This window comes from Tachyglossus aculeatus, chromosome Y4 (genome assembly GCF_015852505.1).
Source record: "Tachyglossus aculeatus isolate mTacAcu1 chromosome Y4, mTacAcu1.pri, whole genome shotgun sequence".
In the NCBI taxonomy this organism is placed as follows: Eukaryota; Metazoa; Chordata; class Mammalia; order Monotremata; family Tachyglossidae; genus Tachyglossus; species Tachyglossus aculeatus.
Genome location: NC_052096.1, coordinates 3,602,156 through 3,617,600, shown reverse-complemented (window position 1 = coordinate 3,617,600; position 15,445 = coordinate 3,602,156). Strand labels below are relative to the sequence as shown.

General features: G+C 55.0%; 3 protein-coding genes across 3 annotated transcripts in view; 1 reads left to right on the top strand and 2 right to left on the bottom strand.

Moving 5' to 3' along the window:
- Positions 1-3,125: 3,125 nt before the first annotated feature.
- On the top strand, positions 3,126-9,736 carry NAA38 (N-alpha-acetyltransferase 38, NatC auxiliary subunit). Its single transcript, XM_038768916.1, has 3 exons — positions 3,126-3,235; positions 5,646-5,829; positions 9,497-9,736. The coding sequence occupies exons 1-3, from the start codon at positions 3,155-3,157 to the stop codon at positions 9,607-9,609; spliced, it is 378 nt and encodes a 125-aa protein (XP_038624844.1). The 5' UTR covers positions 3,126-3,154; the 3' UTR covers positions 9,610-9,736.
- A 1,283-nt stretch (positions 9,737-11,019) lies between these two features.
- TMEM88 (transmembrane protein 88) lies at positions 11,020-12,972 on the bottom strand. The gene is made up of 2 exons (XM_038768850.1): positions 12,681-12,972; positions 11,020-11,784 (listed from the first exon to the last, which is right to left on the bottom strand). Exons 1-2 carry the CDS (start codon positions 12,936-12,938, stop codon positions 11,497-11,499), a joined length of 546 nt encoding a protein of 181 aa, XP_038624778.1. The 5' UTR covers positions 12,939-12,972; the 3' UTR covers positions 11,020-11,496.
- A 1,859-nt stretch (positions 12,973-14,831) lies between these two features.
- KDM6B (lysine demethylase 6B) overlaps positions 14,832-15,445 on the bottom strand; it is a 30,369-nt gene continuing 29,755 nt past the window's right edge. Inside the window, 2 exon segments of the mRNA XM_038768716.1 lie at positions 14,832-14,945; positions 15,193-15,363. Coding sequence (XP_038624644.1) covers positions 14,922-14,945; positions 15,193-15,363 — 195 coding nt within the window. The 3' untranslated portion in view covers positions 14,832-14,921.

The following is a 15,445-nucleotide window of genomic DNA, read 5'->3' as shown; positions in this document are numbered from 1 at the left end:
TATTTGAATTAATACGACTAATAGATATACCGTAATACCATCTAAAGTGAGAGGGCGGAAAAACTTCAACAATTTCTCGCGAGAGGAGAGAGGGGTTCTGGCTGCTTCATTCATTCAATCAATCAATCAATCGTATTTATTGAGCGCTTACTGTGTGCAGAGCACTGTACTAAGCGCTTGGGTACTACAAGTTGGCAACATATAGAGACAATCCCTACCCAACAGTGGGTTCACCGTCTAGAAGGGGTAGACAGAGAACAAAACCAAACATATTAACAAAATATAATAAATAGAATAGATATGTACAAGTAAAATAGAGTAATAAATATGTACAAACATATATACATATATACAGGTGCTGTGGGGAAGGGAAGGAGGCAAGACGGGGGGATGGAGGGGGGGACGAGGGGGAGACGAAGGAAGGGGCTCAGTCTGGGAAGGCCTCCTGGAGGAGGTGAGCTCTCAGTAGTGCCCCGAAGGGAGGAAGAGAGCTAGCTTGGTGGATGGGCAGAGGGAGGGCATTCCAGGCCAGGGGGATGATGTTGAATTATTGATTATTGATTGATTATTTGAATTAATACGATTAATAGACATAGAGTAATACCATCTAAAGTAAGAGGGCGGAAAAACAACAATTTCTCGCGAGAGGAGAGAAGGGTTCTGGCTGCTTCATTCATTCAATCGTATTTGAATTAATACGGTTAATAGATATAGAGTAATACCATCTAAAGTGAGAGGGCGGAAAAACTTCAACAATTTCTCGCGAGAGGAGAGCGGGGTTCTGGCTGCTTCATTCATTCAATCGTATTTGGATTAATAGATATAGAGTAATGCCATCTAAAGTAAGAGGGCGGAAAAAACTTCAACAATTTCTCGTGAGAGGAGAGAAGGGTTCTGGCTGCTTCATTCATTCAATCGTATTTGAATTAATACGATTAATAGATATAGAGTAATACCATCTAAAGTGAGAGGGCGGAAAAACTTCAACACTTTCTCGCGAGAGGAGAGAGGGGTTCTGGCTGCTTCATTCATTCAATCGTATTTGAATTAATACGATTAATAGATAATAGAGCAATACCATCTAAAGTGAGAGGGCGGAAAAACTTCAACAATTTCTCGCGAGAGGAGAGAGGGGTTCTGGCTGCTTCATTCATTCAATCGTATTTGAATTAATACGATTAATAGATATAGAGTGATACCACCTAAAGTGAGAGGGCGGAAAAACTTCCACAATTTCTCGCGAGAGGAGAGAGGGGTTCTGGCTGCTTCATTCATTCAATCGTATTTGAATTAATACGACTAATAGATATACGGTAATACCATCTAAAGTGAGAGGGCGGAAAAACTTCAACAATTTCTCGCGAGAGGAGAGAGGGGTTCTGGCTGCTTCATTCATTCAATCAATCAATCAATCGTATTTATTGAGTGCTTACTGTGTGCAGAGCACTGTACTAAGCGCTTGGGTACTACAAGTTGGCAACATATAGAGACAATCCCTACCCAACAGTGGGTTCACCGTCTAGAAGGGGTAGACAGAGAACAAAACCAAACATATTAACAAAATATAATAAATAGAATAGATATGTACAAGTAAAATAAATAGAGTAATAAATATGTACAAACATATATACATATATACAGGTGCTGTGGGGAAGGGAAGGAGGCAAGACGGGGGGATGGAGGGGGGGACGAGGGGGAGACGAAGGAAGGGGCTCAGTCTGGGAAGGCCTCCTGGAGGAGGTGAGCTCTCAGTAGTGCCCCGAAGGGAGGAAGAGAGCTAGCTTGGTGGATGGGCAGAGGGAGGGCATTCCAGGCCAGGGGGATGATGTTGAATTATTGATTATTGATTGATTATTTGAATTAATACGATTAATAGACATAGAGTAATACCATCTAAAGTAAGAGGGCGGAAAAACAACAATTTCTCGCGAGAGGAGAGAAGGGTTCTGGCTGCTTCATTCATTCAATCGTATTTGAATTAATACGGTTAATAGATATAGAGTAATACCATCTAAAGTGAGAGGGCGGAAAAACTTCAACAATTTCTCGCGAGAGGAGAGCGGGGTTCTGGCTGCTTCATTCATTCAATCGTATTTGAATTAATACGATTAACAGATATAGAGTAATACCACCTAAAGTGAGAGGGCGGAAAAACTTCAACAATTTCTCGCGAGAGGAGAGAGGGGTTCTGGCTGCTTCATTCATTCGAATCGTATTTGAATTAATACGATTAATAGATAATAGAGCAATACCATCTAAAGTGAGAGGGCGGAAAAACTTCAACAATTTCTCGCGAGAGGAGAGAGGGGTTCTGGCTGCTTCATTCATTCAATCGTATTTGAATTAATACGATTAATAGATAATAGAACAATACCATCTAAAGTGAGAGGGCGGAAAAACTTCAACAATTTCTCGCGAGAGGAGAGAGGGGTTCTGGCTGCTTCATTCATTCAATCGTATTTGAATTAATACGATTAATAGATAATAGAGCAATACCATCTAAAGTGAGAGGGCGGAAAAACTTCCACAATTTCTCGCGAGAGGAGAGAGGGGTTCTGGCTGCTTCATTCATTCAATCGTATTTGAATTAATACTATTAATAGATATAGATTAATACCAAATAAAGTAAGAGGGCGGAAAAACTTCAACGATTTCTCGCGAGAGGAGAGAGGGGTTCTGGCTGCTTCATTCATTCAATCGTATTTGGATTAATAGATATAGAGTAATACCAGCTAAAGTAAGAGGGCGGAAAAACTTCCACAATTTCTCGCGAGAGGAGAGAGGGGTTCTGGCTGCTTCATTCATTCAATCGTATTTGAATTAATACGATTAATAGATATAGAGTAATACCACCTAAAGTGAGAGGGCGAAAAACTTCAACCATTTCTCGCCCCACAGTAAGCGCTCAATAAATACGATTGATTGATTAATAGATATAGAGTAATACCATCTAAAGTAAGAGGGCGGAAAAACTTCCACAATGTCTCGCGAGAGGTCAGAGCGCCTGAATCCTCGCGGGAGGAGAGAGGGGTTCTGGCTGCTTCATTCATTCCATAGTATTTGGATTAAGCCGATTACTAGATCTCGCGAGATCTCCCCCCGGGATTCTCGCGAGGCTACCGGCCGTCGGCGCCGAAGGAGGTGCTGGAGGCCGATGGCCGGGCCTGGGGCGGCCTTGCCTCTGCGGGAGGAGAATGGCTGCAGCAGCCGGCGCCAGAGCACCTCCAGCGCTGGGGTCAGGAGGAGCCGGGGAAGGGGAGAAGGATGGAATGAGGATCTAGAAGGAAGGGGGAGGTCCAGGGAGAAGGATGGGGAATCCAGAAGGAATGGTGTGGTCCAGTTCCTAGGGTAGAGCATCATGGACAAGCACCGTTGCCTAGGAGATGGAACCTGGGACCAGAAGTTAGAAGGACCCGAGTTGTTTTTTTTTAAAAAAATGGCATTTATTAAGCGCTTACTATGTGCCAAGCACTGTTCTAAGCACTGGGGAGGTTACAAGGTGATCAGGTTGACCCACGTGGGGCTCACAATCGTCATCCCCATTTTCCAGATGAGGGAACTGAGGCCCAGTGAAGTGACATGCCCAAAGTCACGCGGCGGACAAGTGGTGGAGCCGGGATTTGAACCCATGACCTCTGACTCCAAAGCCCGGGCTCTTTCCTCTAGTCCCCCCACTTGTCCGCTTTGTGGCCTTGGGCAAGTTCATTCATTCAGTCATATTTATAGAGCGCTTACTGTGTCTGTACTAAGCGCTACGAGTTGGCAACATATAGAGACGGCCCCTACCCAACAGTAGGCTCATAGTCTAGAAGGAAGTGAATGCACTTCCCTGTGATGATGATGATGGTATTTGTTAAGCGCTTACTATGTGCACTTTTAGACTGTGAGCCCACTGTTGGGTAGGGACTGTCTCTATATGTTGCCAACTTGCGCTTAGTACAGTGCTCTGCACACAGTAAGCGCTCAATAAATACGATTGATTGATTGATTGCAAAGCGCTGTTCTAAGCGCTGGGGGGCATACAAGGTGATCAGATTGCCCAACGTGGGGCTCACGGTCTTCATCCACATTTTACAGATGAGCTCAATGAGACTCAGAGAAGTGAATAATAATAATAATGGTGGCATTTGTTAAGCACTTACTATGTGCAGAGCACTGTTCTAAGTGCTGGGGGGATACAAGGTGATCAGATTGTCCCACATGGGGCTCACAGTCTTCATCCACATTTTACAGATGAGCTCACTGAGACTCAGGGAAGTGAATAATAATAATTGTGGCATTTGTTAAATGCTTACCATGTGCAAAGCACTGTTCTAAGCGCTGGGGGGGATACAAGATGATCAGGTTGTCCCATGGGGGGCTCACAGTTTTCATCCCCATTTTACAGATGAGGTCACTGAGACTCAAAGTGAGTAATAATAATAATGGTGGCATTTGCTAAGCGCTTACCATGTGCTGAGCACTGTTCTAAGCGCTGGGGGGGATACAAGGTGATCAGGTTGTCCCACGGGGGGCTCACAGTTTTCATCCCCATTTTACAGATGAGGTCACTGAGACTCAAAGTGAATAGTAATAATAATGGTGGCATTTGTTAAGCGCTTACCATGTGCCAAGCACTGTTCTAAGCACTGGGGGGATACAGGGTGATCAGGTTGTCCCACGGGGGGCGCTCAGTCTTCATCCCCATTTTACAGATGAGGTCACTGAGACTCAGAGAAGTGAAGTGGACTTGCCCAAGGTCACACAGCAGACAAGCGGCGGAGCCGGGATTCGAACCCATGGCCTCGGGCTCCCATGCCCGGGCTCTTTCCAGTGAGCCACGCTGCTTCTCTGGTTGGACAGGGACCGTGTCCAACCTGATTATCTACCCCAGCGCTTAGAACAGTGCTTGACACACAGTAAGCGCTCAACAAATGCTGTTATTATTATGACTTAGGGCTGTGGATCCCAGCCGAAGGGGTAGATGTCCTTTCACAGTCGTGGGAGTGGACTACAATTCCCAGACTCCCCCGGGACCCCCTGCCTCAGGTACAAGGTGGCCTCTTGCCGCAGCGCCTGATGGGAAATGAAGTCCGGCGTGTCGGGGGCCAATGCGGGCTCCTAATAATATTAACGTTGGCATTTGTTAAACGCTTACTATGTGCAGAGCACTGTTCTAAGCACTGGGGGGGGGATACAAGCTGATCAAGTTGTCCCCCGTGGGGCTCACAGTCTTCATCCCCATTTTACAGATGAGGGAACTGAGGCGCAGAGACGTCAAGTGACTTGCCCCAGGTCACACAGCAGACAGGTGGCGGAGTTAATAATGATGGCATTTATTAAGCGCTTACCATGTGCAAAGCACTGTTCTAAGTGCTGGGGAGGTTACAAGGTGATCAGGTTGTCCCAAAGCGGGGCTCACAGTCTTAATCCTCATTTTACAGATGAGGTAGCTGAGGCACAGAGAAGTGAAGTGACTTGCCCAAAGTCACACAGCAGACAGGTGGTGGAGTTGGGATTCGAACCCACGACCTCTGACTCCAAAGCCCGGGCTCTTTCCACTGAGCCACGCTGCTTCTCCTAGCAAGGACCAGCTCGGGAGGGGTGGGGGGCCGGGCCTGAGCGGGGCCCCTGTCCGCTCACCCGCTCCCCCCGTCCCGCCCCAGGACTCGGACGGGGAGAAGGGGGACCCCGCCTCGGGCCGGGCCCGGCGGCAGCTGGAAGGGCTCCTCAACAAGAACATGCGGATCCGCATGACGGACGGGAGGACCCTGGTGGGCTGCTTCCTCTGCACCGACCGCGACTGCAACGTTATCCTCGGCTCCGCGCAGGAGTTCCTCAAGCCCTCGGGTCAGTGACCCCCGAACCCCCTGCCCCCCCACCTCCACCACCCCTTTTTGCCCCCGAAACAGCCGCGTCCTCTTCCGCAAAGTTGGCGCCGCCTCCTTCACGGCTTTGCCCTGCCTCGGGCTGACGCTCTGCCCGGGCCTCGGTCCCTTCTTCGCCACCAATCAATCAATCAATCGTATTTATTGAGCGCTTACTGTGTGCAGAGCACACAGGGAAGTACAAGTTGGCAACATCCCTACCCAACGGTGGGCTCACAGTCTAGAAGAGCCCACCCGAGCCCGGGCTTGGGAGTCAAAGGCCGCTACTTGTCTGATGTGTGACTTCAGGCAAGTCACTTCACTTCCCTGCACCTCAGTTACCTCATCTGTCAAATGGGGATTCATTCAGTCGTATTTATCGAGCGCTTACTGTGTGCAGAGCACCGTACTAAGCGAGGATTAAGACTGTGAGCCCAACATGGGACAACCTGATTACTCAGTAATCAGTAATCTACCCCAGCGCTTAGAGCAGTGCTTGGCACATAACGCTTACCATTCATTCCTTCATTCAATCATTTATTGAGCGCTTACTGTATGCAGAGCACTGTACTAAGCGCTTGGGAAGTACAAGTTGGTAACATATAGAGACGGTCCCTACCCGACAGTGGGCTCACAGGCTAGAAGAGCCCACCCAAGCCCGGGCTTGGGAGTCAAAGGACGTGGGTTCTAATCCTGATCCCGCTACTTGTCTGATGTGTGACTTCGGGCAAGTCACTTCTCTGCACCTCAGTTACCTCATCTGTCAAATGGAGATTCATTCATTCAATCGTATTTATTGAGCGCTTACTGTGTGCAGAGCACCGTACTAAGCGAGGATTAAGACTGTGAGCCCAACATGGGACAACCTGATTACTCAGTATCTACCCCAGCGCTTAGAGCAGTGCTTGGCACATAACGCTTACCATTCATTCCTTCATTCAATCATTTATTGAGCGCTTACTGTGTGCAGAGCACTGTACTAAGCGCTTGGGAAGTACAAGTTGGCGCTCAAGTAAGCGCTCAATAAATACGATTGATGATGATGATGAAGTTGGCAACATATAGAGACGGTCCCTACCCGACGGTGGGCTCACAGTCTAGAAGAGCCCACCAGAGCCTGGGCTTGGGAGTCAAAAGATGTGGGTTCTAATTCTGACCCCGCTACCTGTCTGATGTGTGACTTCGGGCAAGTCACTTCACTTCCCTGCACCTCAGTTACCTCATCTGTCAAATGGGGATTCATTCAGTTGTATTTATTAAGCGCTTACTGTGTGCAGAGCACCGTACTAAGCGAGGATTAAGACTGTGAGCCCAACATGGGACAACCTGATTACTCAGTATCTACCCCAGCACTTAGAGCAGTGCTTGTCACATAACGCTTACCATTCATTCCTTCATTCAATCATTTATTGAGCGCTTACTGTGTGCAGAGCACTGTACTAAGTGCTTGGGAAGTCCAAGTTGGCAACATATAGAGACGGTCCCTACCCAACAGTGGGCTCACAGTCTAGAAGAGCCCACCAGAGCCCGGGCTTGGGAGTCAAAGGATGTGGGTTCTAATCCTGATCCCGCTACTTGTCTGATGTGTGACTTCGGGCAAGTCACTTCACTTCCCTGCACCTCAGTTACCTCATCTGTCAAATGGGGATTCATTCAGTCGTATTTATCGAGCGCTTACTGTGTGCAGAGCACCGGACTAAGCGAGGATTAAGATTGTGAGCCCAACATGGGACAACCTGATTACTCAGTATCTACCCCAGCACTTAGAGCAGTGCTTGGCACATAACGCTTATCATTCATTCATTCATTCAATCATATTTATTGAGCGCTTGCTGTGTGCAGAGCACTGTACTAAGCGCTTGGGAAGTACAAATTGGCAACATATAGAGATGGTCCCTACCCAACAACAGGCTCACCACATTAATCACACACACCAATCTCACCACAGCAAGTGCTTAGTACAGTGCTCTGCACACAGTAAGCGCTCAATAAATACGATTGATTGATTAATAGTAATGATAGCAATTATCATTATTTCTCCCCGTCCCTCAGCCCCTCCTTGAGCTCATCATCATCATCTCCCTCAGCGGGATTTATTGAGCGCTGACTGCGTGCAGAGCACTGTAGTAAGCACTGTGGGGGAGTCCAATAGAGTGGGATTGGTAGACCCGTTCCCTGCCCACAGCGAGCGACAGCCTGGGCTCCTTCTCCCCCGCCATCATCATCTGTGGTATTTAGAGAAGCAAGAGAAGCAGCATGGCTAAGAGAAGCAGTGTGGCTCATTGGAAAGAGCACGGGCTTTGGAGTCAGAGGTCATGGGTTCGAATCCCGGCTCCACCACATGTCTGCTGTGTGACCTTGGGAAAGTCACTTAACTTCTCTAAGCCCCAGTTCCCTCATCTGTAAATGGGAATTAAGACTGTGAGCCCCACGTGGGACAACTGGATCACCTTGTATCCCCGCCAGCGCTTAGAACAGTGCTCTGCACATAGCGCTTAACAAATGCCATCATCATTATTATTATTATTATTTATTGAGCGCCGATTGTGTGTGGAGCTGACAGCCTCGGCCCCCTGGTCCCCCATCCCATGGCATCTCCTCCCCCTTCTAGACTGTGAGCCCACTGTCGGGTAGGGACTGTCTCTATATGTTGCCAACTTGGACTTCCCAAGCGCTTAGTCCAGTGCTCTGCACACAGTAAGCGCTCAATAAATACCATTTAGACTGTGAGCCCACTGTTGGGTAGGGACTGTCTCTATATGTTGCCAGTTTGTACTTCCCAAGCGCTTAGTACAGTGCTCTGCACATAGTAAGTGCTCAATAAATACGATTGATGATGATGATGATGACCATTGATTGACTGATTGATTCTCCCCCTTCCTCTGCCGCTCCGCCCCCCCTTTTTTCCACCCCGCCTTGGGCCGCCAGGGGGCGCCAGAGTCCCGCCTTTTCGGGGTTCTCGGAGAGATATGGGGGGGGGGGGGCACTGCCCTCTCCCCGGTGTCTCCCCCCGAACCCCCCAAACCTTTGGCCCCCCTCAGTCAGACCCAACCCTCCCCACCCCGAATCCCCTCCTGTGCTTGTGGGCCCCCCCTCAGCTCTCCATCACCCCAGCTGTGCTGTGAAATAGCGGGATAACGGAGAGCCGGAGGGAGGGCCTCCCAAAGAGGGGAGAGCAGATACAGGAGAGGTAGAAGGCCCTACTGAGAGCTCACCTCCTCCAGGAGGCCTTCCCAGACTGAGCCCCTTCCTTCCTCGTCCCCCTCTCCATCCCCCCATCTTACCTCCTTCCCTTCCCCACAGCACCTGTATATATGTTTGTACATATTTATTACTCTATTTATTTTACTTGTACATGTGTATGCTATTTATTTTATTTTGTTAGTATGTTTGGTTTTGTTCTCTGTCTCCCCCTTTTAGACTGTGAGCCCACTGCTGGGTAGGGACTGTCAAGGTGTTGCCAATTTGTACTTCCCAAGCGCTTAATACAGTGCTCTGCACGCAGTAAGCGCTCAATAAATACGATTGATGGTGATGACGAGGGGAGGGGACTCAGTCCGGGACCCCGTTGGCCCCGTGAAATCCGGGTCTGCCCAGACTCGGGCCATCCCTGACCCCTCCTCCTCCTCCTCCTCCCTCCTCTTCCACAGACTCGTTCTCAACCGGCGAGCCACGGGTGCTGGGCCTGGCCATGGTCCCTGGCCATCACATCGTGTCCATCGAGGTACAACAAGAAACCCAGGCCGGGACCCCCTACCTGTGAGCCGACCCTCCCTCCCTCCTTCCCTTCCTCCCTCTCACTCCATTCCGGCTGTGGGACAGGGAGAGAGACCAACCCCTTCCAGTCTCGGATTAAATCCTCTTCCAGAATTGAGGCAGCCGCTGCTTCTTGTGCCAGGGGTGGGTGGAACTCGAGTATATAGCCCCCACCATCATCCTTGCCCGTAAAGAGACCCACGTGGGCCAGGGTTGGGAGGGCGGCTTGACCTGGGGCACCGGGGGAGCGTGGGTGGCTTCCTCCCCCACTGCCTCTGCACCCCTCAGGGAACCAGGTGTCCTTTCCATCCTCCCCCTCTGACATCCGGCTCCCCCACTCCCGGTCCCTTACCTCTGGCCGCCCCCCGCCACCGGCCTCACGTCGTCCCAGGGCAGCGTCCTGGCGTCCGACAGTCGGGACCCCAGCAGGCCCAGCCCCGTGGCCTAAAAATACCCCCCGAGTGAGAGCGTGGGCGTCTAACCACCCCACCCCAACCCCCACGCTTCTCTGGCTCTCCGTCCCCGCAGGGACCCAGATGTCCGGTCCTCCAGCCCCTGCTCCGCTCTGGGGCCGGTGCGTGACCCTCCCTAGAACTGGGGCCCTGCATAGCGGAGGCCCCAGGGCCCTGCCCTGCTCCACCCCCGCTCCCACACCCAACCCTTGAGATGACCCAGCCCCGGCCAGTGGGGGCCCCTGGGGACCCCGCTTCCCGCCCGTTCCGGATGCTCCATTGTTCCCTGACTCTGGCATGGAAAGACAAAGTTTCCCTCCCAAGCCCAGAGCCGGGTCACGGCATGGACACAGAGCCGGAAGGCCGGACACCTGGGTCCCTGGAGCGGGGTAGGGTGTGTTGGGGGGGGTCGGGTCGTCTGGACCTTGGGCGGGTGAGGGGGGAGAAGGGAGGGAGTTCCAACCCTTCCCAATATCATTCCCAGAAAGCTGGAGATGAGGAGGAGGAGGAGGAGGGTGGGGCAGTAGGGAGCAGGCCTGAGGTCACAGGGAGGCCAGGAGCAGGCCTCGGTGCCCTCAGGAAGAGACTGTTGATAAGATAAGGCCAGGAGCCAGATCGTGGGAGCTGACCCGACTAGGGGGGTTGGGGGGGGCCCAGGGCTGGCTCCAGAGAAAGATGGGGGGACCCGGCCACCTGACTCCCCCAACCTCTACCCCGCTCTTGGACCTAATCTTCCCGTAGTCGCCCTCGGGTGCCCACAGTTCACCAGAAGCCGCCTTGGGGGGCCGAGGGTGTGCCAGGAGAGAGCGACAGAAGGTGACAAGGCTTCCCATCGGCTGACCCTCTCTGGGGGTCTTCCTCCCACTGCTGGTTGGGGAGGAGAGGCCCAGGAGCCCAGGCTGGCTTCTTTCTCTCAGGCAAAGAGCCCCCTTTGAACGTGCGGGTGATACTTTATTAACCCTTCCTCCCCCTCCCAGCCTTCTTCCCGCCCCACAGCCCTCCCACCTCTTTCCCTGGCGTCCGATCCAGATGTGCAGAGAAGGGCAGCCTCTTTCGGGGGGACCTCCGGGGTGTGGACGATGCACGTGGGTCCGGTCCTGCTGCCCTTGGGGTGGGAGAATTCAGTCGCGGCTGTAACCGTCGCCGCCTCCCCCCATCCCTTTCGTTGACGTCTCGGGCCAGATGTGATGGATCCTCCCGGCCAGGATCCTGATAAGGAGGGTTTAGGGGGTCTGGGGGGGAGGGTCTGCTGGCAGTTGGGCCTCTCTCGGTACATCTGGCAGATGTCTCCTCTCTGTCTCTGTTTCCTCCCATCCGAAGCGGGTCCTGGTCTGCCCCGCTGCCAGGCTGGCCAGGTGGCACCGGGAGTGGGTGGGTGCGGGCGCGCGACCGCCCCGGAGACCGTCACCCTCGCGGTAGCAGCAGCGGCCGCTGCCCGCCGGTCAGACCCAGACCTTGCCCGCCGAGGGGGAGTCGAGCGTGGCGCGGGGGCCGGGCGCCGGGGCGGCCAGGCGGAGGGGCCGGGGGCGTGGGGACGGGAGGCCGCGGTAGACGGCGTGGCTGTAGGGCACCAGGCAGTCGGCCAGGCGCAGGCGGCGGCAGAGGCGGCGGTAGCCGGCCAGGGCGAGCACCAGCAGGGGCACCAGCAGGATGAAGCCCACCACCAACAGCGCCGTGAAGCTGGGGTCCCGCAGGTGCTTGGTACAGGGCGGCACCTGGGCGTGAAGGAACTGGGGCCGGGAGGGAGAGGGGACTCAGCGGGACAGAACACCTGAGCCGTAACCGCCGCCGCCGCCACCGCCATCCCCTGAATCCCCTGCCCGCCTCCAGGTGCGGATCGACTTGTGCCCGGCCGGCCTGATGGGGAACAGAGGTGACCCCCACCCCCCGTCCCATCCGCCTCTGTTCCCCATGGCCCACGGGTTCTGGGGTCCCCGAGGGCAGGGCAGAGCGGGGCAGCGGTCAGGGTAGCGCGCCACAGGACGGGAGGGTGGTGGTGGTGGCGGGGCATCATCATCATCATCAATCGTATTTATGGAGCGCTTACTATGTGCAGAGCACCGTACTAAGCGCTTGGGAAGTACAAATTGGCAACATATACAGTCCCGACCCAACAGTGGGCTCACAGTCTAAGTGATCAGGCAGTGATCAGAGTGGCACACCGTGACGGGTCGGTGGTCTGTTGCACCGCGGAGCAGGGGATGGTGGATGGCTGGGGGGGAGGCCTGTGACCAGCGGGGCAGTGGTCGGAGTCGTGTGGTGTGGGGCAGAGGAGGCCATGCTGGGCACCGTTCGGAGGTATGGCGGGACGGTGGTCAGAGCCGTGCGGGGCGGGGGAGAGCGGGGCTGGGAGCGATTCCCTAGCCTCTCCCTGATGGTTGGGAGGCTCGTGGGACTATGGCAACGAACCTCGCGGCCACTGTCCCCCGAAGCCCCCCGCCCCTCACTGCTAACCCACGGAGGCACCAATCCACCATCCCATCCCCTCCCCGTCCTCCCCCGGGCCTCGGGCTCAGCCTTCTCCCCTCCCACCACGGTGAGCCACCAGGCTGGGGGAGGAAGAGGGGGCCACAGGGGTGGGGGGGGGGGTCCGCAGGGGCGGGGGGTCCGCCGGGCCAAACCTCACCTGCGAGTGGCAGAGGAAGCCGAAGCCGAGCATGACGAGGGCGGGCAGCAGGACGGCGGCCAGCACGGTGAGTAGCAGCAGCAGGTTAAAGAGGCCCACGAGCAGGTTCTGGGCCGTGACCAGCACCGCACAAGCCCAGCAGTCCAGCGGCTCCCGGGCCTCCCGCGCCTCCGGAGCCCCGGCCGGCCCTCGCCCGTCCTGGCTGTACGGGGGAGGCCGCCGGGCCGGGCCGCCCGACCCGTGGCCGCCGGCCCCCATCTTCCCCTCCGGATGGACGCTCTCCCTCCCTCCGTCCGGCCGGTTATCCCGCCGTCGCCTCACTGACTCTTTGGCCTCCGTCTCCAGCCTTTATCCAGGTCAGTCTCGCCGCCCCCCCCCCCTCGCCCCTCACAGGCTTCCTGCCCCTTCCTGCCCCTCCCTCCCTCCGGCCGCCCGCTCTGCCAGCCCCCTCTCCCCTTATCCTGGAATGCAACTCCAGGATTAGCCAACCCCCCCGCCCCCCTTCCCAGGTGGGGAGTTCTGGAAATTCTTCACATGCCTCCGAGGAAGCCCCCCGTTCCAAGCCCGGACCTCCCCTCTCCCATCTCTTTTCCTGTTGGGCATCGCGCTCCTTTCCCTGCCCCGGCTCCCTTTCTCGCCCACCTCCGCGGCCCCCACATTCGACTCGGACACCCGGGCTTTATCAAAACAGGGTTTTTTTCTGCTTTTATTTTTAATATTAATATTCTCACACAAATTCACCGAGAGGCCAGGGGGTGGGAGGTGGGGTGGGGGGTGGGGGTGGGGGGCGCGGGGGAGAGACCCTTGTCCCGGGACAGAGCGCGACAGTGCAGTGAGAGAACCGGCTCGGCCCAAGAGGCGGGAGTTGGGGAGGGGGTAGGAATTGGGGGGGCCGGGGCCGCCCCTGGGCCCCGTCCCCCCACACCACCTCCCCATCCCTCAGGGGTGGGGGCAAAGGACGAAACGAGAACAAAATGAAAACAAAAACCCCAAGAAGATCACAATAAGGAACCCCACCCCCTCCCACCCCGCCTCAGCCCAGCCCATTTCATCCTAAAAAAGTCATTTAAAAACCGGGGCCGGGGTGATGAGTGGGTGCTTGGGCGGGGAGGGGGAAACCTTTATCCTCATAGTTTGCCTTTTTTTTTTTTTTCTTTTCCCCATGTACAAAATAAGGAGGGTTTTCTTTTTCCATTTTCCTTTTCCCCTACAGTACGGTAGCCGCTCGGCCTCTTGAGGGGAGGTTGGGGGGGTGGGAGGTTGGGGGTTTGGGGGGGGGATGGAGGAGGTCCCTGTGGGGAGGAGGAAGAGGAACAGAGAAAGTGCAGGACCCTGGGAGGACCTTACCGCAGGGGAAGGGGAAGGGGGTTGAGCACCATGAGACCAAGGCCAGAGGCTGGTGGGGGGAGGGAAGGGGGAAGGGTGGGGCACATCCCACCCCCACAGGCAATGAATAAATAGAGGAGAGCGGGACTGTTATAAATTAAAAAAAAAAAACAACAAAAAGAAATAAAATCAGAAAAAACAATTACATGAATTGGGGGGGGGGGGGGTGGGGGGGGAGAAGCTGCCAGGGAGAGAGGTGTGTGTGGGGAGACGACGTTTAAAATAAAAAAGGAGAGGTGAAGCCCGTAAGAGTCTCATTAAAAACCTCAGCCACCACTATATATATATATATATAAAATATATATATATATATATATATGTTCATTCCTGTACAGCTCTGCTCAGCCCAGGCGAGGAGCTGGAGGTGGGGGGGCCACTGAGAGGGAACCCGTATGTGACCCCCCCCCCGCCCCCGGCTCCACCCTTGCCATCCTTGTGTCTGTTGCTGTAAAGGCCAAAATTGGTGGTTGTGCCCAGTTGGGGGGAAGTAAGGGGCGGGGGGGGGGGGGGCCCAAGCTGGCCCTTCCCCCCACATCCTGTTTGTCTTGTCTTTTTTTTTTTGTCTTTTTCCTCATTTAAAAAAAAAAACAAAGTAAAACGAAAACAAACCAAAAGTTTCTGAATAAATTAAGAAGGGGGGGGGGGGGTTGAGCTGCCAGCAGGGATGGGGCTTAGCCCCACCCCCCTCCCCCCACCGGCTCCTGTGCCCCCTAGGCCAGGCCAGGGAGGGCCCCCCCTCCCCCCGGTGTGTGCTAGGCGGGCGCAGTAGGATGGCGGGGGGGGGGGGTGGGGTGGGGGGGCCGTCGCCATGGGGACGGGGGTGGCCCCCCCTCCAGAGGGGGGGCGTTTCCTGCCTCATCGGGAGCCGCCGGATCCAGCCTGCAAGGGGGAGGCAGGGTTGGGGGGGGGTCAGGGTCACCGTACCCAGGGCCGGAGGCGGCCTTGCCCATCCGCCCCTCGCGCTCTGCCCTCCCCTGAGTAGGCCGGGAGAGGGGGAGGGCAGAAGCGCCATCCTCCTCACTCCCTCCTGCCCTGGCCCGGACCCCCGGACCACCCCCTCGCGGCTCTCCCCCGGCCGCCCCAGTCCCGGCCGGTGCCCCCCCCCACCCCCGTCCGGCCGCCGTACCAGGACGAAGCTGTCGTAGGCTTGGGACAGCTCCTCGGTCTTATACTGCTCCAACACCACCACTCCGTGCAGGCTGGCACTGCGGCGCCGGGCACAAGCCTCGCAGTGCACCAGGTACGTGTTGCGGCTGCCGTTCTCACTGGTCACAAACAGGATGTTGAACACCTCCACCTGCGGGAGCGGGAGGCGTCACCCTGGTCCAGCCCCGGGGGCCTCTGGGAGACGGAGCCCTCCACCCCAGGGGCTCCTTCCA